The 20595-nt window shown below is 50.4% G+C and overlaps 1 protein-coding gene across 1 annotated transcript; it reads right to left on the reverse strand.

Moving 5' to 3' along the window:
* Positions 1-3430: 3430 nt before the first annotated feature.
* Positions 3431-19168, reverse strand: DHDH (dihydrodiol dehydrogenase). The gene is made up of 7 exons (XM_012460395.3): positions 19040-19168; positions 18531-18642; positions 17395-17558; positions 14027-14279; positions 5844-5968; positions 3889-4039; positions 3431-3584 (listed from the first exon to the last, which is right to left on the reverse strand). The coding sequence occupies exons 1-7, from the start codon at positions 19127-19129 to the stop codon at positions 3475-3477; spliced, it is 1005 nt and encodes a 334-aa protein (XP_012315818.1). The 5' UTR covers positions 19130-19168; the 3' UTR covers positions 3431-3474.
* Positions 19169-20595: the final 1427 nt, after the last annotated feature.

Below are 20595 nucleotides of genomic sequence, written 5' to 3' on the forward strand. Positions count from 1 at the left end.
TTGCTCAGGCTGATCTCTGAACTTCTAGGCTCAAGCCATCCTCGCACCTTGGCCTCCCAAAGTGCTGAGATTACTGGCTTGAGCCACCTCACCCAGTCATGACTCGAGTGTTTGTGTAAAAATAAAAGGAATATGAAGTTCAAAACGTGGAAGAAACTCATCTGTGCTGACAGATCAGCAGGGTGTGGAGGGGCGGGGCCACAAGAGAGACTCCCTGGGTGCCCCACATGTGCCATATTTTGATCTGAATGGTGTTTGCATGAGTATACACATATTATTATTAATATTATTATTATTTTGAGACACGGTTTTGCTCTTGTTGCCCAGGATGGAGTACAGTGGCACGATCTTAGCTCACTGCAACCTCTGCCTCCCAGGTTCAAGCAATTCTCCTGCCTGAGCCTCCCAAATAGCTGGGATTATAGTCATGCGCTACCATGCACAGCCAATTTTGTATTTTTAGTAGAGATGGGGTTTCACATGTTGGTCAGCCTGGGCAACAGAGTGAGCCTCTGTCTCAAAAGAAAAAGAAAATTAGCTGGATGTGGTGGTGTGTGCCTGTAGTCCCAGCTACCTGGGAGGCTGAGGTGGGAGGATCAGTTGAGCTTGGCAAGTCCCGGTCGTGGTGGGCTATGATCGATCGTGCCACTGCAATCAGCCTGGGGACACAGTAAGATCCTGTCCCAAAAAGAAAAAGAAAAGAAAAAGCTTGGCTGGGCGCGGAGGGTCACGCCTATAATCCCAGCACTTTGGGAGGCCAAGACGGGTGGATCACGAGGTCAAGAGATCGAGACTATCCTGGTCAACATGGTGAAACCCCGTCTCTACTAAAAATACAAAAATTAGCTGGGCATGGTGGTGGCACACCTGTAGTCCCAGCTACTCGGGAGGCTGAGGCAGGAGAATTGCTTGAACCCAGGAGACGGAGGTTGCAGTGAGCCAAGATCACGCCATTGCACTCCAGCCTGGGTAACAAGAGCGAAACTCTGCCTCAAAAAAAAAAAAAAAAAAAAAGAAAGAAAAAGCTTGGATAAAGGGGGAGGGTAGAGTTTAGGTGACAAGCCAATGATAGCTTAGAGCAAAGCAAGATCATCATCGGGTCAGGACTGTGAAGTGAAACCAGTGTCCTGAATTCTTGGAAACATGTGAAATGTTGCATCCAGAAACCCTGTATCTGAAGCTGTGCACCTGCGTTGGAAATCAAGGGTGCTACTCTGTATCAAGTGGCTTAGATCCTGGAAGCAAAAATGGGTTGTTTCATTTTTACTGATGATAGAATTTCCAACAGTTAGCCAGGCACGGTGGCTCACGCCTGTAATCCTAGCACTTTGGGAGGCTGAGGTCGGTGGATCACCTGAGGTCAGGAGTTCAAAACCAGCCTGGCCATCATGGTGAAACCCCATCTTTATATTATTTAAAAAAAAAAAAAGAATTTCCAACAATTTATGAGTTTAAAGAATAAAGTTTCTCAGTGAGTAGGAAAGCATTTCATTGGCATGGGGGCTCATGCCTGTAATCCCAGCACTTTAGGAGGTCAAGGCAGGTGGATCACCTGAGGTCAGGAGTTCGAGACCAGCCTGACCAACATGGAGAAACCTCGTCTCTACTAAAAGTACAAAAATTAGCCAGGCATGGATGGTGGTGTGCTCCTGTAACCCCAGCTACTTGGGAGGCTCAGGCAAGAGAATCGCTTGAACCTGGGAGACAGGCTGCAGTGAACAGACATCATGCCATTGCACTCCAGCTTGGGCGGTGTCGAGCTGGACTCCATCTCAAAAAAAAAAAAGCATATCCTTGAGAGTAATGCTTCCTGTTAACTTTGCGGCTGGCTTTATCTGTGTGTGTTACTCTATTCCAATCAGATAGCCCTCTCCCTACCCCAGTTACAGAGAAAGAAAGAAAGGGCTTTTAATGCAGCTACCTGTCTCTGAACAGTATAGCCACTAAGTCAGGGAATACACTTTTTAGCTAATTGTGAAGTCAAAACTTTATTTTTATTTATTTATTTATTAGAGGCGGGGTTTCACCGTGTTGGTCAGGCTGGTCTCGAACTCCTGACCTTGTGATCTGCCCACCTCGGACTCCCAAAGTGCTGGGATTACAGACTGCATGGGTGAGGGGCTGTCCATCTCTTTTCTGTACCCTCCCTTCAGCAGCTGGCGTGATGGCAGTGGCCGTACCAGATGGCCCACTGCTGCCATTAAAACCCATGCCAAGGAAAGTCTAAGACATGGAGAAAAACAGAGTCCTGGCCTGATGCCCGCCCTGACCTGAAGGCTTTAATTAGCAAGCATTCCATTCCTGTGCAGGCTTTTTTTTTTTTGGTAGAGATGGGATCTTACTATGTTGCCAAGTCTGGTCTTGAACTTCTGGCCTCAAGTGGTACTCCTGCCTCAGCCTCCCAAAGTGCTGGCATTACAGGTGTGAGCCCCCATGCCTGGCCCCGTGCAGCCATTTTGAGTTGTGTTTCTGACACTTTCCAAAGGAACAGTCTGACTACTATATTTAATTCAAGGAGAGGCAATTACAGGCAGGAAGAGCCACAAGAACAAAAGCTGGGAGGCTTTCGGGAGTCTAGAAAGAGACTGAATTCGGGCCGGGCGCGGTGGCTCACGCCTGTAATCCCAGCACTTTCGGAGGCCAAGGTGGGAGGATCACGAGGTCAAGAGATCGAGACCATCCTGGCCAACATGGTGAAACCCCATCTCTACTAAAAATACAAAAATTAGCTGGGCGTGCTGGCACACGCCTGTAGTTCCAGCTACTTGGGAGGCTGAGACAGGAGAAAGCTGGAACCCCGGAGGTGGAGCTGCAGTGAGCCTAGATCATGCTATTGCACTCCAGCCTGGTGACAACGTGAGACCCTGCCTCAAATTAAAAAAAAAAAGGCAAAAAAGAGATTGACTTCTGAGGCAAGAAATCAGGTTGTGTTGGAAAAGTCACTCTAAGGCAATGAGGGTCAAACCCCATAGAGGCCATGACAGGCAAATGGTGCATCTGCCCATAGGCATCTGTGCCAGGAGCTTCTGGGAGTGTGGTCCTGACCCTGTGCATTCCTCCTCATCCCACATACTTTTTTTTTTTTTTTTGAGACGAAGTTCCACTCTTGTTGCCCAGGCTGGAGTGCAATGCCGCAATCTCCCGCCTCCTGGGTTCAACCGATTCTTCTGCCTCAGCCTCCTGAGTAGCTGGGATTACAGGCATGCACCACCATGCCCAGCTAATACTGTATTTTTAGTAGAGACTGGATTTCTCCATGTTGGTCAGGCTGGTCTTAAACTCCTGACCTCAGGTGACCCGCCCGCCTCAGCCTCCCAATGTGCTGGGATTACAGGCGTGAGCCACCGTGCCCAGCCCTGCCCAAATTATTTTCTAGTCACCCTTTGATACTGGGTTCTCCAGCTTCTGCCAAACCACTATCACAAAGATCTAAGATACCTACAGAAGCAACATCTTTATTTACTCGGGCATATATCAGCACTTGTCTTGGGGGAAGGTGACTCCAATGGCCTTCCTCACCTCCTCAAGGATGTCAGCCAGGAGCTCACTTTCCGCCAGGGGAATCATAGGACTTTCCTTGAGACCTGCGGGGAGAATGCAGTTAGGGACCCCTCCTACCCACGCACCCCAGACCCGCAGAACTACAATTCCCAGAATCCCATGTGGTTCAGGTGGACAGATGCTGCAGGATTTCTTGGGAGATGTAGTTCTTTTTTCTTGGAGACAGTCCTGCTCTGCCGCCCAGGCTGGAGTGCAGTGGCGAGATCTGGGCTCCCTGCAACCTCTTGGGAGATGTAGTTCTAAACAGCACGGTGACAGAGCAGGTGGGGAGGGGCCCAATGTCCCCCAACAAGGCCTGGCGCCCACCCTGGTCCTCCACATCCTTACCCTTGCGCAGGCACTCCCGGACGTGCTTGGCCTCATAACTCATGCCTGCCCCGTTGTCAAAATTGCAGTCCTTTGGGACTGAGGGCAGTGGGAACTCCTTATGCTCCCCCTTCACCACCAGCTTGGTTGGGCACCAGCAGGGGTCAAGGACCTGGAGGGAGAGAAGTGGTGCTGCTGCCTTCACCAATGCTGTTGCAGGGGCTGACCCCCAGAACATGCCAGGTTGTGTCCAGGGGCCTCCCTCTTGAACCTGGTGGCTAAGGACTTGCTCCGTCCATCCCCGGGGAGCTTTGGACCCTCCCTCATTTCTGGTTGCTAGGGATTTGTTCCTTAGCAACGCTGCTGTCACATGAAAATCCTGTCTGCTTCCCCAGGAGCAAACCTCTCCCTAACCTTGGGAGGTTAGAGACAAGGTGTTGCTAAGGCCTAGAGAGGAGGGCTTATCTTCCTGTGTCTAGAAGAACCATGTTTTTTTCTTATTTCTTTTCTTTCTTTTTATTGTTTTTGGAGACAGAGTCTTCTCGCTCTGTTGCCCCACCCAGGCTGGAGTGCAGTGGCGTGATCTCAGCTCACTGCAACCTCCTCCTCCTGGGTTCAAGTGATTTTCCTGCCTCAGCCTTCTGAGTAGCTGGGATTACAGGTATGCACCACCATGCCCTAAATGCTAATTTTTGCATTTTTAGTAGAGACAGGGTTTCACCATGTTGGCCAGGCTGGTCTCGAATTCCTGAGCTCAAGTGATATGCCCTCCTTGGCCTCCCAATCATGCTGGGATTACAGGCAGGAGTCACAGTGCCTGGCTATAGAATAGGGTTTTTTTGTAACAACGGGGCACCAGGAAGACCAGTTAAGCTGATCTTTGGTAACACCGATTCCTCCCCCGGATGCACTTCCAAAGTTCACAAGTGCCCACCAAGCATGGTTGAAAATAACTGGCTTCTCCTCAGGCCTAAAGATATATGTTTGAGACAGGATCTCACTCTGTCACCCAGGCTAGAGGGCAGCGGCACGACCACAGCCCACTGCAGCCTTGAACCCCAGGGCTCAAGTGGTCTACCAGCTTCAGCCTCCCAACGTGCTGGGATTACAGGTGGGACCACCGTGCCAGCCAGGCCCAAGGATATATATATATATATATAGAGAGAGAGAGAGAGAGAGAGTTTTGCTCTTGTCATTCAGGCTGGAGTGCAGTGGTGTAATCTCAGCTCACTGCAACCTCCACCTCCCAGGTTCAAGTGATTCTCCTGCCTCAGCCTCCCGAGTAGCTGGGATTACAGGCATGTGCCACCACGCCCGGCTAATTTTGGTATTTTTAGTAGAGATAGGGTTTCACCACGTTGGTCAGGTTGGTGTTGAACTCCTGACCTCAGGTGATCTGCCCACCTCAGCATCCCAAAGTGCTGGGATTACAGGCCTGAGCCACTGTGCCCAGCCAGGCCCAAGGATATTTGACAGACCAATAGGTTCATGCTAAGTAAGGAGAGCCTAGAGGCCCAGACCCTGCCTCTCGGCTTGGTTAAAGAGATGAAATCCTTAGCAATGATGTAAAATTGGCTGCTCCTCGGCCGGGTGCGGTGGCTTAAGCCTGTAATCCCAGCACTTTGGGAGGCCGAGGCGGGTGGATCACGAGTTCAAGAGATCGAGACCATCCTGGTCAACATGGTGAAACCCCGTCTCTACTAATACAAAAAATTAGCTGGGCATGGTGGCGCGTGCCTGTAATCCCAGCTATTCAGGAGGCTGAGGCAGGAGAATTGCCTGAACCCAGGAGGCGGAGGTTGCGGTGAGCCGAGATCGCGCCATTGCACTCCAGCCTGGGTAACAAGAGCGAAACTCCGTCTCAAAAAAAAAAAAAAAAAATTGGCTGCTCCTGCCTTCCTCAGCTCCAGGGGCCATTTGGTCCCCTCCTATTTTAGGGGCCACAATCCCCAATGCCTGAGCCCGCCGCGTCTCACCTGTGCCATGCCCTTGGTGCCACTCACGAAGGCCGTGTTGGAGAGCTGGGCCGTGATGCTGCAGGTGAAGCTGCCATGGACCCCTCCTGGGTACTGCAGGAGCACAGTGACAGTGTCGTCCACACCTGGAGGGAAGTCTGGGTCAGGGCAGGGGTCTCTCGGGGCAGAGGCTCTGAGATTGCACAGGCCTTGAATCCTGTCTGTGGAACCCTGGGAGAGATACTTCACTTTTTTTTTTTTTTTTTTAAGATGGAGTTTTGCCTTTGTTGCCTAGGCTGGAGTGCAATGGCGAGATCTCGGCGTATTACAATCTCTGCTTCCCAAGTTCAAGTGATTCTACTGCCTCAGCCTCCTGAGAAGCTAGGACTACAGGCATGCACCACCATGCCCGGCCAGAGAGACTTCTTGCATGGCAATGTGAAAGAATGAAGTGCTACAGCGTGGATGAGTGTTGAGAACGCCATGCCAAGCTGGGTGCCGTGGCTCACGTCGGTAATCCCAGCACTTTGGGAGGCCAAGGTGGGCGGATCACGAGGTCAGACGTTCGGGACCAGCCTGGCCAACATGGTGAAATCCCATCTCTAGTAAAAATACAAAAAAATTAGCTGGTCGTGGTAGTGCACGCCTGTAGTACCAGCTACTCAGGAGGCTGAGGCAGGAGAATCGTTTGAACCTAGGAGGTAGAGGTTGCAGTGAGCTGAGATTGTGCCACTGAACTCCAGCCTGGGTGACAGAGCAAGACTCTGTCTCAAAAAAAAAAAAGAAAGAAAATACAAAAAATTAGCCAGGCATCGTGGCCACTACCTGCAATCCCAGCTACTCACGAGTCTGAGGCGTAAGAGTTGCTTGAACCCAGAGGCAGAGGTTGCAGTGAGCCAAGATCGAGATACTGCACTCCAGCCTGGGCGACAGATCAAGACTGTGTCTTATTAAAAACAAAGAAAAGAAAAAGAAAATACCACGATAAGTGAAAGGAGCCAGAGCCAGGCCGGGCACAGTGGCTCCCACCTGTAAGCCCCACACTTTGGGAGGCCAAGGTGGGAGGATCTCTTGAGCCCAGGAGTTTTTTTTGAGAAGGAGTTTCGCTCTTGTTGCCCAGGCTGGAGTGCAATGGTGAGATCTTGGCTCGCTGCAACCTCTGCCTCTGGGGTTCAAGTGATTTTCTCCTGCCTCAGCCTCCCGAGTAGCTGGGATTACTGTCAGGTCTCCATATGCAAGCCTGGAGCCTGAAAGTTGGAAGTCCTGACTGCCCCGGCGGAGGTCTCCCACCCTCTGCCTGCGTTCGCCATTGTCCCTGATCGCTGGTGCGCTGGTGGAGCTTCCCTGGACAAGTCCTCACCCAACCCTGCCATCTTAACCATTCTTATGATAATGTAAATACTTCTCACCCAACCCTGCCATCTTAACCACTCTTATGATAATGTAAATACCTCTTACCTAACCCTGCCATCTTAACCACTCTTATGATAATGTAAATACCTCTCACCTAACCCTGCCATCTTAACCGTTCTTATGATAATGTAAATACCTCTCACCCAACCCTGCCATCTTAACCGTTCTTATGATAATGTAAATACTTCTCACCCAACCCTGCCATCTTAACCGTTCTTATGATAATGTAAATACCTCTCACCCAACCCTGCCATCTTAACCATTCTTATGATAATGTAAATACTTCTCACCCAACCCTGCCATCTTAACCGTTCTTATGATAATGTAAATACCTCTCACCCAACCCTGCCATCTTAACCGTTCTTATGATAATGTAAATACTTCTCACCCAACCCTGCCATCTTAACCGTTCTTATGATAATGTAAATACCTCTCACCCAACCCTGCCATCTTAACCATTCTTATGATAATGTAAATACCTCTCACCCAACCCTGCCATCTTAACCGTTCTTATGATAATGTAAATACTTCTCACCCAACCCTGCCATCTTAACCGTTCTTATGATAATGTAAATACCTCTTACCTAACCCTGCCATCTTAACCACTCTTATGATAATGTAAATACCTCTCACCTAACCCTGCCATCTTAACTGTTCTTATGATAATGTAGGCCAGGCACGGTGGCTCACGCCTGTAATCCTAGCACTTTGGGAGGCCGAGATGGGTGGATCATTTGAGGTCAGGAGTTCAAGACCAGCCTGGCCAACATGGTGAAACCCCATCTTTATAAATTAAAAAAAAAAAAAGAAGATAATATAAATACCTCTCACCCAACCCTGCCATCTTAACTGTTCCATCTTAACTGTTCTTACGATAATGTAAATACCTCTCACCCAACCCTGCCATTGTAACTGATCTTGTGCTCATGTATATCCTTGCCCCTACCCCCAACCACTGTAACCGATCTTACTCTGCAACACTCCCACCTCCCAAAAAAACTACCCCAACCTATAAAACCAACTCCTAATCCCACTGCCCTTTGCTAATGCCCTTTTCAGCCTTAGCCCACCTGCACCCAGGTGAATAAACAGCCACGTTGCTCATACGAAGCCTGTTTGGAAGGTCTCTTTATTCAAAGTGCACGTTCTTCAACAATTACAGGCATGCGCCACCATGCCTGGTTTAGTTTGCATTTTTAGTTGAGACGGGGTTTCTCCATGTGGAGAACTCCTGACCTCAGGTGATACACCCGCCTCGGCCTCCCAAAGTGCTGGGATTATAGGCGTGAGCCACACGTGCCCAGCCAAGCCCAGGAGTTTGAGGCCGCAGTGAGCCGAGATGACACCAGTGCACTCCAGTCTGGGTGACCGAATGAAAAAAAGAGTCATATATGATTCCATTTCTATGAAATGTCCAAAACTGGCAAATCCGTACATAAGTCTCTTTTTTTTCCAGATAAAAGATTAGTGGTTGTTTAGGAATGGGTTGGGGGAGGAGAATCGGGGAGTTACAGCTAAAGGTGTACGATTTTTTTCATCTTTAAAATACCTTTACTTGCCTTTAGTGGGTTTTCTTTTTTCAGTAATAAAAATGTTCTAAAATTCAGGCTGGGCTCAGTGGCTTACGCCTGTAATCCCAGCACTTTGAGAGGCCGAGGCAGACGGATCCCCCGAGGTCAGGAGTTCGAGACCAGCCTGGCCAACATGGTAAAACCCCGTCTCGATCAAAAATACCAAAATTAACCAGGCACAGTGGCTCACGCCTGTAGTCCTACCTATGTGGGAGGCTGAGGCAGTTGAATCGCCTGAACCCAGGAGGCAGAAGTTGCAGTGAGCCGAGATCGCACCATTGTACTCCATCCTGGGCGACAGAGCAAAACTCTGCCTCAAAAAAATAAAAATAAAAATGTTTTAAAATTGAATCTAAAAAAATCAGTTGAAAGTTGTGGTGCATCACCACAATTCCCAATACACTAAAAGCCACTGCATTAACTATAAACTTTTGTGTGTGTGTGGTGTGTCTCCCGTGTTGCCCAGGCTGGTCTCGTGCTCCTGGGCTGAAGTGGTCTTCCTGTGCTGACCTCCCAAAGATTACAGGTGTGGTGAGCACCACACTGTGCTGGGGACTTCATCTTTCTGATTCAGATTTTCTTCCGCTGTACAAAACCTGTTTTGTAGGTTTGTGCAAATAGGTTCTCTCATCACTAAAAAGGGGTTAATGACAGACCGCACCTCACAGTATTGTTACAAGTATTATGGTAAATGATAAAAAGTGCATAAAGAACCTAAGAGACTATTTATTTTTATTTTTTTTTGAGATGGAGTCTCTCTTTCTCTCCCAGGCTGGAGTACGGTGGCACGATCTTGGCTTTCTGCAACCTCCATCTCCTGGGTTCAAGTGATTCTCCTGAGTAGCTGGGATTATAGGCATGAGCCACTGCCTGGCAATCTTTATTTTTATTTTTTTGAGACAGAGTCTCACTCTGTTGCCCAGGCTGGAATGCAGTGGCACAATCTCGGCTCATTGCAACCTCTGCCTCCCGGGTTCAAGCTATTCTCCTCCCTCAGCCTCCTGAGTAGCTGGGACTACAGGTGCCCACCACCAAGTCCAGCTAATTCTTGTATTTTTATTAGAGACAGGGTTTTGCCATGTTGCCCAGGCTGCTCTAAACTCCTGGCCTCATGTGATCTGTCCACCCTGGCCTCCCAGAGTGCTGGGATTACAGGCGAGCCACCACGCCCAGCCCCAAAAATTAGCCCTTGATAAATAGAATCTGTTGTTTCAACTACTACTTAGCATGGAAATCATCCAGATATTCCACTGAGTTTTCTTTCTTTTTTTTTTTTTTTTTGAGACAGAGTTTTGCTCTTGTTACCCAGTCTGGAGTGCAATGGCACGATCTCAGCTCACCGCAACCTCCACCTCCTGGGTTCAAGCAATTCTCCTGCCTCAGCCTCCCGAGTAGCTGGGACTACAGGCGTGCACCACCACGCCCAGCTAATTTTTGTATTTTTAGTAGAGACGAGGTTTCACCTTGTTGACCAGGATGGTCTCGATCTTTTGACCTCATGATCCACCCGCCTCGGCCTCCCAAAGTGCTGGGATTATAGGCGTGGGCCACCACGCCTGGCCTTTTTTTTTTTTTTTTTTTTTTTTTTTGAGACGGAATCTCCCTCTGTCGCCCAGGCTGAGTGTAGTGGCACGATCTTGGCTCACTGCAACCTCTGCCTCCAGGGTTCAAGCAATTCCCTGCCTCAACCTCCCTAGTAGTTGAGATTACAGGCACCCACCACCACACCTGGCTAACTTTTGTATTTTTGAGACGGGGTTTCAACATATTGGCCAGGCTGGTCTCAAACTCCTGACCTTGTGATCTGCCAGCCTCGGCCTCCCAAAGCACTGGGATTACAGGCGTGAGCCACCGCGCCTGGCCTCCACTGAGTTTTCCAAAGTGCTTCCTTCAAGCTGTTGTTTTGCTCTGGCTCTTCACTGTTTTCTGTGGTATTATTTGAAAGATGCCAAGATGGTTTCCTCTACGAGTGCCCATTTTTCCCTTTTAAATGCAGTCTTGGCTGGGCACAGACTCACACCTGTAATCTCAGCACTTTGGGAGGTGGAGGCAAGAGGATTGCTTGAGTTCAGGAGTTCAAGACCAGCTGGGCAACACAACAAGACCCCATCTCTACAAAAAATCAAAAAATTTAGTCGGGTGTGGTGGCTTGTGCCTGTGGTCCTAGCTACTTAGGAGGCTGAGATGGAGGATCCCTGGAGCCTGGGAGGTCAAGGTTGCAGTGAGCAATGATTGTCCCATTGCACTCAGCCCGTGTGATAGAGTGAGACCCTGTCTCAAAAAAAAAAAAAAAAAAGGCTGGACACTATGGTTCGTGCCTGTAATCCTAGCACTTTGGGAGGCCGAAGTGTGTGTATTGCTTGAGCTCAGGACGTTGAGACCAGCCTGGGCACCATGGGGAAACCCCATCTCTACCAAAAAAACACAAATATAGCCAGGCGCAGTGGCTGCATCTGTATGCCCGGCTACTTGGGGGCTTACGCAGGCGAATCCCTTCAATTTAGGAAGTTGATGCTGCAGTGTGCCAAGATCACACCACTGCATTCTACCCTGTGTGGAAAAGTGAGACACTATTAAAAAAAAAATACAGGTTGGGTGTGGTGGCTCATGCCTGTAATCCCAGGACTTTGGGAGGCTGAGGCGGGTGGATCACGAGATCAGGAGATCAAGACCACCTTGGCCAACATGGTGAAACCCCGTCTCTACCAAAAATACAAAAATTAGCTGGGCGTGGCGGCGCGTGCCTGTAATTCCAGCTACTCGGGAGGCTGAAGCAGGAGAATTGCTTGGACCAGGGAGTCAGAGGTTGCAGTGAGCTGAGATCACACCACTACACTCCAGCCTGGCGACAGAGCAAGACTCCATCTCAAAAAAAAAAAAAAAAAAAGTACAGTCTGCTTGCCCATCTCTGAAAACTGAGCTGGCCACGTAACTTGCCTTGGAAAATGGGCCAACAGCAAATATGGTATATTTAGGGGTCTGAAAAGTGTTTGCATATCAGAAATGCTGACACCATGGTATGAATTGTATCTAGTCAGCTGGAGAGGCCAGGTGCAGGAGAACCAAGGCTTCCCAGACAGTAGCCTACCACCTGCAAGACATAAATGAAGCTAAACCAGACGGTCCAGTCACAGCTGAAATGCCAAGAACCATCAAGCTGAGCCCAGGCAACGCACGGGATCACAAGCTAATGCTATGTGAAGTCACTAAGTTGTTGTTGGATTTTTTTTTTTTTTTTTTTTTTTTGAGACAGTGTCTGGCTTTGTTGCCCAGGCTGGAGTGCAGTAGCACCATCTCAGTTCGCTACCACAGCTGCCTCCCAGGCTCAGTTGATCCTCCTCCCTCACCCTCCAGAGCAGTTGGATTACAGGTGCACGCCACCACGCCCAGCTAATTTTTTTTGCACTTTTAGTAGAGACGGGGTTTTACCATGTTGGCCAGATTGGTCTTGAACTCTTGGCCTCAAGTGATCCACCCACCCCAGCTTCCTGAAGTGCTGGGATTACAGGCATGAGCCTCCATGTCTGGCCTGAAGTCACTAAATTTTGGGGTGGCTTTTTTTTTTTTTTTTCAGCTGAGGACAACTTTAATAAAGTATGGACTAGCTCTTACTTCTTGGGGTTAAAGGTCAAAGAGGAAGGGCATCACACCTGGCTGGCTCATGTTCTATTGGACAATTTCCAGCTGAGTGGAAGCCAAGGCGAGGGCCTCTTCTGCAAAGTGGTGTAGCTTTATTTTTATTTATTTTTTTGAGAGGGAATCTCACTCTGTCACCCAGGCTAGAGTGCAGTGGCACCATCTCGGCTCACGCCAACTTCTGCCTCCTGGGTTCATGCAATTAATTCTCCTGCCTCAGCCTCCCGAGTAGCTTAGCTGGGATTACAGACGCCTGCTGCAATGCCTAGCTAATTTTTGTATTTTTAGTAGAGACAGGGTTTCATCATGTTGGCCAGGCCAGTCTACAACTCCTGACCTTGGGGGATCCACCTGCCTTGGCCTCCCAAAGTGCTGGGATTACAGGTAAGAGCCACTGCACCCAACCAAGTGGGGTAGTCTTTTTTTTTTTTCTTTATATATATATATATATATATATATATATTTTTTTTTTTTTTTTGAGATGGAGTTTTGCTCTTGTTACCCAGGCTGGAGTGCAATGGCGCAATCTCAGCTCACTGCAACCTCCGCCTCCTGGGTTCAGGCAATTCTCCTGCCTCAGCCTCCTGAGTAGCTGGGATTACAGGCACGCGCCACCATGCCCAGCTAATTTTTTGTATTTTTAGTAGAGACGGGGTTTCACCATGTTGACCAGGATGGTCTCAATCTCTTGACCTTGTGATCCACCCGCCTCAGCCTCCCAAAGTGCTGGGATTACAGGCGTGAGCCACCGCGCCCGGCCATATATATATATATTTTTTATACAGACGGGGTTTCACTATGTTGGTCAGGCTGGTCTTGAACTCCCAACCTCAGGTGATCCTCCCACCTTGGCCTCCAAAGTGCTTGGATTACAGGTGTGAGCCACCACGCCCGGCCCCAAGTGGGGTAGTCTTTTATGTGGCAAAGGATCACTGAGACAACTTCAAAAAAATCATAATTTTGTATTTATTAACTGCCATTTGCCTCAGCAGTAACTTCATTAACTCCCATGACAGCCCTATTAGTGACACTTTATCAGTAAAGTAATTAAGAATAAGAGATGTTAAGTCGCTGGCTAAGATCACACAGCAAAGTCCCAGGATAGTGCCCGCCTGCACTCCTTTTTTTTTTTTTTGGAACAGAGTCTCGATTTGTCACCCAGGCTGGAGTGCGGTGGTGTGATCTCAGCTCACTGCAACCTCTGCCTCCCAGGTTCAAGCAATTTTCGTGCCTCAGCCTCCCAAGTAGCTAGGATTACAGGCCCCTGTCATCACGCCTGGGTAATTTTTGTATTTTTAGTAGAGATGGGGGGTCTCACCGGGTTGGGCAGGTTGGTCTCGAACTCCTGACTCAAGTGATCTGGCCGCCTTGACCTCCCAAAGTGCTGGGATTACAGGTGTGAGCCACCGCACCCGGCCTGCCTGCACTCATGCCTCTGATCCTCTCTGGCTTCATGGAACATTGTTCCTCCAGGTGTCTGATCTAATTCTCATTGGCCTGGAGCCTTGTCCCCAGCTCAGTGCTCCCAGAGAGAGAGAGATAAATCATTCCCATCCCCGTGAAAGATTCCAGGATAGACGGTACCTGTTTCATGACGCCGTCCCATGGCCGAAATCTTCTCTGGCTTCTGCCCTCCGAAGACCATGGAGATGAACTGGACGCAGTAGATGCCGATGTCCAGCAGGGCCCCCCCAGCCTGGGCCCAGTCTACAGCCCGGGGCACATGGGTGAGGTCCTTCCCAAATTCTGCCCGAGCCACCCGGAGGTCTCCTAGAGTTCCCTGGGCCAGAACAGACCTCAGAGCCTCATAGGCAGGAAAGAAGCGGGTCCAGATAGCCTGTAGACCACAAGGAAAGGCATTAACCACCCAGTTCTAATCCCTTCTGGGGTCCCCATCATGGGTGGATACCCACCGCAACCCAGTCTCCAAACACAGCCCATCCATCCCCAGGTTGTTTCCCTCTTGCTCCTGACTCTCTTGACTTTTGTTCTTTTTCTTTTTTCGACGACGGGAGTTTCACTCTTGTTGCCCAGGCTGGAGTACAGTGGTGCAATCGTGGCTCACCGCAACCTCCACCTCCCGGATTCAAGCGATTCTCCGGCCTCAGCCTCCAGAGTAGCTGGGACTACAGATGCCCGCCACCACGCCCGGGTTATTTTGTATTTTTAGTAGAGACGGGGTTTCTCCATGTTGGTCAGGCTGGTCTCAAACTCCCGACCTCAGATGATCCGCCCACCTTGGCCTTCCAAAGTGCTGGGATTACTTTTTTTTTTTTTTAAATAGAGATAGGGTCTATTTTGCCCAGGCTGCCCTCGAACTCCTGGGTTGAAGCAGTCCTTCCACCTCAGCCTGGAATCTCCCAAACTGCTGAGATTCCAGGCATGAGCTAACGTGCCCGACTGACTTCTGTTCCTTCTCATCTGGACCATCGCCCCTGTCTCCCCACGTGATGGGCTCAATTGTGTCTGTCTCCCTCCCGCTTCTGCCCCCTCAACCACAATTCATGTGTTCCCTAGTACCTCTGAAAGTGACTGCTGTGACCATAGGGGTTTTTTTTTTTTTTTTTTGAGACGGAGTTTCGCTCTTGTTACCCAGGCTGGAGTGCAATGGCACAATCTCGGCTCACTGCAACCTCTGCCTCCTGGGTTCAGGCAATTCTTCTGCCTCAGCCACCGGAATAGCTGGGATTACAGGCACGCACCACTATACCCAGCTAATTTTTTGTGTTTTTAGTAGAGACGGGGTTTCACCATGTTGACCAGGATGGTCTCGATCTCTTGACCTCGTGATCCACCCGCCTCGGCCTCCCAAAGTGCTGGAATTACAGGCGTGAGCCACCACGCCTGGCGACCATAGGGTTTTTTGAGAGATAATTATGTTAAAATGAAGTCATTAGGGTGGGCCCTTATCCAGTATGACCGGTGTGCTCACAACAAGAGATTAGATGCAGATGTAGAGCACGCAGGCCAGTGGGTTTGAGAGTGATGTGTGCATTTCCTAGTAAAACTCCTTAAAGAAGGCATGCAGATTAGGAAGGTAGAAATAAAACTCTTTGTTCATAGACGACATGATCTATGTAGAAAATTCAAAACAACACAATTTAAAAATTCCTGGAACTGGGGGCCGGGCCCAGTGCCTCATGCCTGTAATCCCAGCACTTTGGGAAGCCAGGTGGGCAGATCACCTGACGTCAGGAGTTCAAAACCAGCCTGGACAACAAGGCAAAACCTTGTCTCTACTGAAAATACAAAAATCAGGTAAATGTGATGGCAGGCACCTGTAATCCCAGCTACTCAGGAGGATGAGGCAGGAAAATCCCTTGAACCTGGGCAGCAGAGGTTGCAGTGAGCTGAGATCGCGCTACTGAACTCCAGCCTGGTGACAGAGTGAGACTCTGTCTCAAAACCAACAACGACAACAAAAACCAAAAGACTTCTGCCTCTTGGAGCAGCCAGTCTAGAGAGACAGAGAACAGGCGACCAAGGGATGAACAAAGGAATACCAAGGACACGAATAAACGGAGGCTCCCTGAGGCAGGACGGACGGTGTGGGGGAGGAGGGGAGGGGCCTCCCTGAGGAGGTGACACTCAGAAGCCCCATGGACCAGGCAAAGAGCCCAAAGAAACAATGTCACGGGACAGCGGGGAGAGAACAAACAAACGAGCAAAGGTCCTCCAGCAATTCATTTCCTTCCTTTCTTCCCTCCTTCCCTCCTTCCCCCTTCCTTCCTTCCTTCCTTTCCTTCATCTCTCTCTCTCCCTCCCTCCCTTCCTCCTTCTCTTTCTTTCCAGGGAGTTTCACCAGGCTGGAATACAACGGCACAATCTCAGCTCACCGGAACCTCCACCTCCCGGGTTCAAGCAATTCTCCTGCCTCACCCTTCCCAGTAGCTGGGATTACAGGCATGCGCCACCATGCCCAGCTAATTTTTGTATTTTTAGTAGAGACAAGGTTTCTCCATGTTGGCCAGGCTGGTCTTGAATTCTCGACCTCAGGTGATCTGCCTGCCTCAGCCTCCCAAAGGGCTGGGATTACAGGTGTGAGCCACTGCGCCCAGCTGCACTCCAGCAGTTTGTAAAAATGCTGACACAAGAGGGTCAGGGTGCACAGGAGAAGGGTGGGGTCGGCGGATGTGGCCGAGGTCAGCCCAGGCTCCAAGCAGGCTCTGAGCAGCCAAGAGGAGCATGAACGGGGGCCTGAGGGCACCAGGGAGCCGGAGGCAGGCTCCGGGCAGAGGAGGGACAGGACAGTCTGGGTGTTGTGGCAGCTGGATACTGGTGTCCCAAAAGATATCCATGTCCTGATCCCTGGAATCTGTGAATGCGTGACCTCACGGGTCTAAGGGGTCCTGGCGGATGGGATTACATTAAAGACCTTGAGATGGCCGCAGCCAGTGGCTCACGCCTGTAATCCCAGCACTTCGGGAGGCCGAGGCAGGAGCATCACTTGAGGCCAGGAGTTCGAGACCAGCCTGGTCAACATGGTGAGACCCCATCTCTACTAAAAATACAAAAATTAGCCAGGTGTGGTGGCAACCGCCTGTAATCCCACCTACTCGGGAGGCTGAGGCGGGAGAATCGCTTGAACCCGGGAGGCGGAGGTTGCAGTGAGCTGAGATCACGCTACTGCACCACACTGCGGGTTTGTAGGAGGTTCCTTGTTCCTTCCAACCTCTATCCCTGGAAACACACCCAAACTAAGCCCACTGCCATTCTATGCCACTTCCACACTTGGCATCCTTTTCTTAAAGGCTGACAAGATTCAAGCAATGTAAGTAAGCCTTGCGGTGTTTGCTAAGGGCCAAAAGCAATGGCTCTGACGGTAATAGACGCTGCCAGGAGATTCAGATACATCCTGGCAAAGGCACTGACCCCGCCCACCCACTGGCAACTATATTTAGTAACGGCAAGCACTGCTATGCTGGATGTAGGAAGGTAGCCTCTGCCCTCACCTCCATAAGAAAGAGGCCTCGGGATCGGGCCTCCGCGACCATCTCGCGAACTTCCGCCGCGTTCACGCCCATAGGCTTCTCGCACAGAACTGCCTTGCCTGCCGCCAGGCACAGCATCACCACCGCCTTGTGCTGGGGGTGCTGGGTGCCAATGTAGGCCACCTCTAGTGTGGGAGCAGGTCGAGAGGTCAGTAGCCCCACCCACCCAGACCACCGAGCTCCGCCCACAGCTTTGAGGCCCTGCCCCAGCACCCAGGGACCAGGTCCCCATTTCTCTTAGGGAGCTGTCCTTAGGAAGGAGCTGTCACCTGTTGCCATTCTGTCTATTTATTTTTATTTTTTAGAGACAGGGTTTCACCATATTGGTCAGGCTGGTCTCAAACTCCCAAACTCAGGTGATCCGACCGCCTTGGCCTCCCAAAGTGCTGGGATTACAGGCGTGAGCCACAGCGCCTGGCCCTCTCTTTTTATTTTTATTTTATTTTATTTATTTTTTTAAGACCGAGTTTCACTCTCTAGCCAGACTGGAGTGCAGTGGCTCGATCTTGGCTCACTGCAACCTCTGCCTCCTGGGTTCAAGTGATTCTCCTGCTTCAGCCTCCTGAGTAGCTGGGACTACAGGCGCGCACCACTATGCTTGGCTAATTTATTTTTATTTTTTGTAGAGATAGAGTCTTGCTGTTTTACCGAGACTGGTCTCGAACCCTAAGTGCAGTTTAACACCTACTAGACAGCCAATCTCCCAGACCAAGTCTGGGCTCACTGCAACCTCCGCCTCCCAGGTTTAAGCGATTCTCCTGCTTCAGCCTCCTGAATAGCTGGGACTACAGGCGCACGCCACCACGCCAGGCTAATTTTTGTGTTTTTCGTGGAGACAGGGTTTCACCATATTGGCCACGATGGTCTCGATCACCTCAGGTGATCCGCCCGTCTCGGCCTCCCAAAAGTGCTGGGGTTATCGGCATGAGCCATCGCGCCAGGTGAAGCCCGTTTTATAGTTCTGCCTCCCAGCCTAAGGTCTTTATAGAACCCAAAGGGATTGGCCCATCCTGAGGAGCCTTGCATCTCCCACGGGGCCACCAGAGGGCAGCGCTCCAGGGGCGGCAGCCAGCATCCCCGTTGCCCTCGCCACTCACCCACGTTCGGGTCCTTGGCCAGCTCCTCATAGGAGCCGTAGGCCTTGGGGATGTTGTGTTTCTGCGCAAACTCCTTCGCACGGCTCAAGTCGCGGGCCGCTACCGCCACCACCTGGAGGGGCGCAAGAGTAATATTTGAGGGGCTGGGGCAGGTGTGGAAACTGGATGGAAGGGAGGCGAAGGAGGAGGCTGAGGCCAGGGGAAGGGGAGACGTGGTCCTGGGGGCAAAGATGACGGGGGCTGGATATTTGGACCCTGGGAAAGATATGCGGGAAAGCCGTTATGAAATCCCCCAATATTTAAATTCTCTTCACAGTACCTCACCAAACCTTTCCAAACCTCAAGACTCAGATTTGCAGAACAGAGGTGGAGAAGGACGTAGGAAGGAAACAAACGTTTCATGCTATGAAACCCATTCACGAGTCCTGAACCCTAAAATCCCTTCTCCGTTAGACCCTAGAGTCCCGCCCCCCGCCTCCTCTTCCCCAGAATCCGGAGGGCGGGCGGACCTGGTGCTCGGAGCGAGGCAGCGTCTGCAACACGGCTGTGAAGTCGCTGGAGATGAGGCCAACTGACACGACGCCCCAGCATACCGCCATCGTCGCGATACGGAGCGCCAAAACCTCCCTCCGAGCGCGGCAGCGCGCGAATTAAATACCTAAAGCCCCGCCCACCCGAGGGCGGGTCCCCCAGTCTCCGCCCCCATTACGCCTACGCCACTCCTCTCCTCGTTGGCGCCAGTCAACAGTGAGGTCATTTAGTTCTAGCCTCCCCATTGGGCGAATGCACCGTTTAGCTCCGCCTTACAGCGGGAACGGCACTTAGACGTCGCTTCTGCAGGTCTCCATCCTCTGACTTTAAGCTTGCCGTATCCGCGGGGGGAAGGGCTGGCCAACACCAATCCATGAGGAGTTAGATTTAATATCTTGCCCTCTGGACTTTGTGGCAAAACTTTACCCTGACTTTTTTGCTCTCGAAGCCACCCATCCTTAGGAGTTGTTCAGAGGGAGAGAGAGGATTGTAACAGCAAAGTTAATAATTATGACTAATATTCATAGAGCACCTGTAGGCCAGGTCCTCAGCTCGGCGCTTGACCTTCCTCATTCCTGATTTCTTCCCGCAGACCTGGGAAGTAGGTTCTTTTGTACCCAGTTCACAAAGGGGAAAATAGACTCCAAGATATCTGGTCATTTTTTAGAGGCCTCACAGTCGGAAGGCGTAGACCTGTAAATTGGCTGGTTCCAGAAGCTATAATTTTAAAAAGCAGGCTGTCTTGCTTGTTAAAAGCCCTGAGGTCAGGCGCAGTGACTCACACCTGTAATCCCAGCATTTTGGGAGGCCGAGGTGGGCGGATGACAAGGTCAGGAGTTCGAGACCTGCCTGGGCAACGCAGTGAAACCACGTCTCTATTACAAATACAAAAATTAGCTGGGCATAGCGGCGGGCACCTGTAGGCCCAGCTACTCTGGAGACTGAGGCAGGAGAATCACTTGAACCTGTGAAGCGGAGGTTGCAGTGAGCCGAGATCACGACACTGCACTACAGCCTGGTGACAGAGTGAGACTATGTATCAAATAAATAAATAAATAAATAAATAAATAAATTTAGCTGGACATGGTGGCGCATGCCTGTAATCCCAGCTATTTGGAAGGCTGAGGCAGGAGAATCACTTGAACCCGGGAGACGGAGGTTGCTGTAAGCCAAGATCGTGCCACTGTACTCCAGTCTGGGCAACAAGAGCGAAACTCCATCTAAAAAAAAAAAATTGATGTTCCTGGGTATTTGTCCTAGAGAGACAAAATAACATGTTTGCACACAAACCAGTACACAATTGTTCATAGCAGCTCTACTTGTAAAAGCTCAAGGTCAAATTTCCTTCAAGCTGCCAGTGGATTCAACAAAGCGAAATACTACTCAGCATTAAATACCTTTTTTTTTTTGAGATGGAATCTTGCTCTGTAGCCCAGGCTGGAGTGCAGCGGTGCAATCTTGGCTCACTGCAACCTCTGCCTCCCGGGTCCCGGTTCAAGCAATTCTCCTACCTCAGCCTCCCAAGTAGCTGGGA

Source organism: Aotus nancymaae, unplaced genomic scaffold (genome assembly GCF_030222135.1).
Source record: "Aotus nancymaae isolate 86718 unplaced genomic scaffold, 86718_ANA_hifiasm-v0.15.2.pri h1tg000028l, whole genome shotgun sequence".
Lineage (NCBI taxonomy): Eukaryota > Metazoa > Chordata > Mammalia > Primates > Aotidae > Aotus > Aotus nancymaae.

Coding starts and splice junctions, on each gene's coding strand:
- DHDH (XM_012460395.3), bottom strand. CDS start 19,129: ATGGCGGTATGCTGGGGCGTCGTGTCAGTTGGCCTCATCTCCAGCGAC. Junction 17,559..18,530: donor GGCCAAGGACCCGAACGTGG/GTGAGTGGCGAG, acceptor CTCCCACACTAG/AGGTGGCCTACATTGGCACC. Junction 5,969..14,026: donor GGGACGGCGTCATGAAACAG/GTACCGTCTATC, acceptor ACTTCCCTCCAG/GTGTGGACGACACTGTCACT.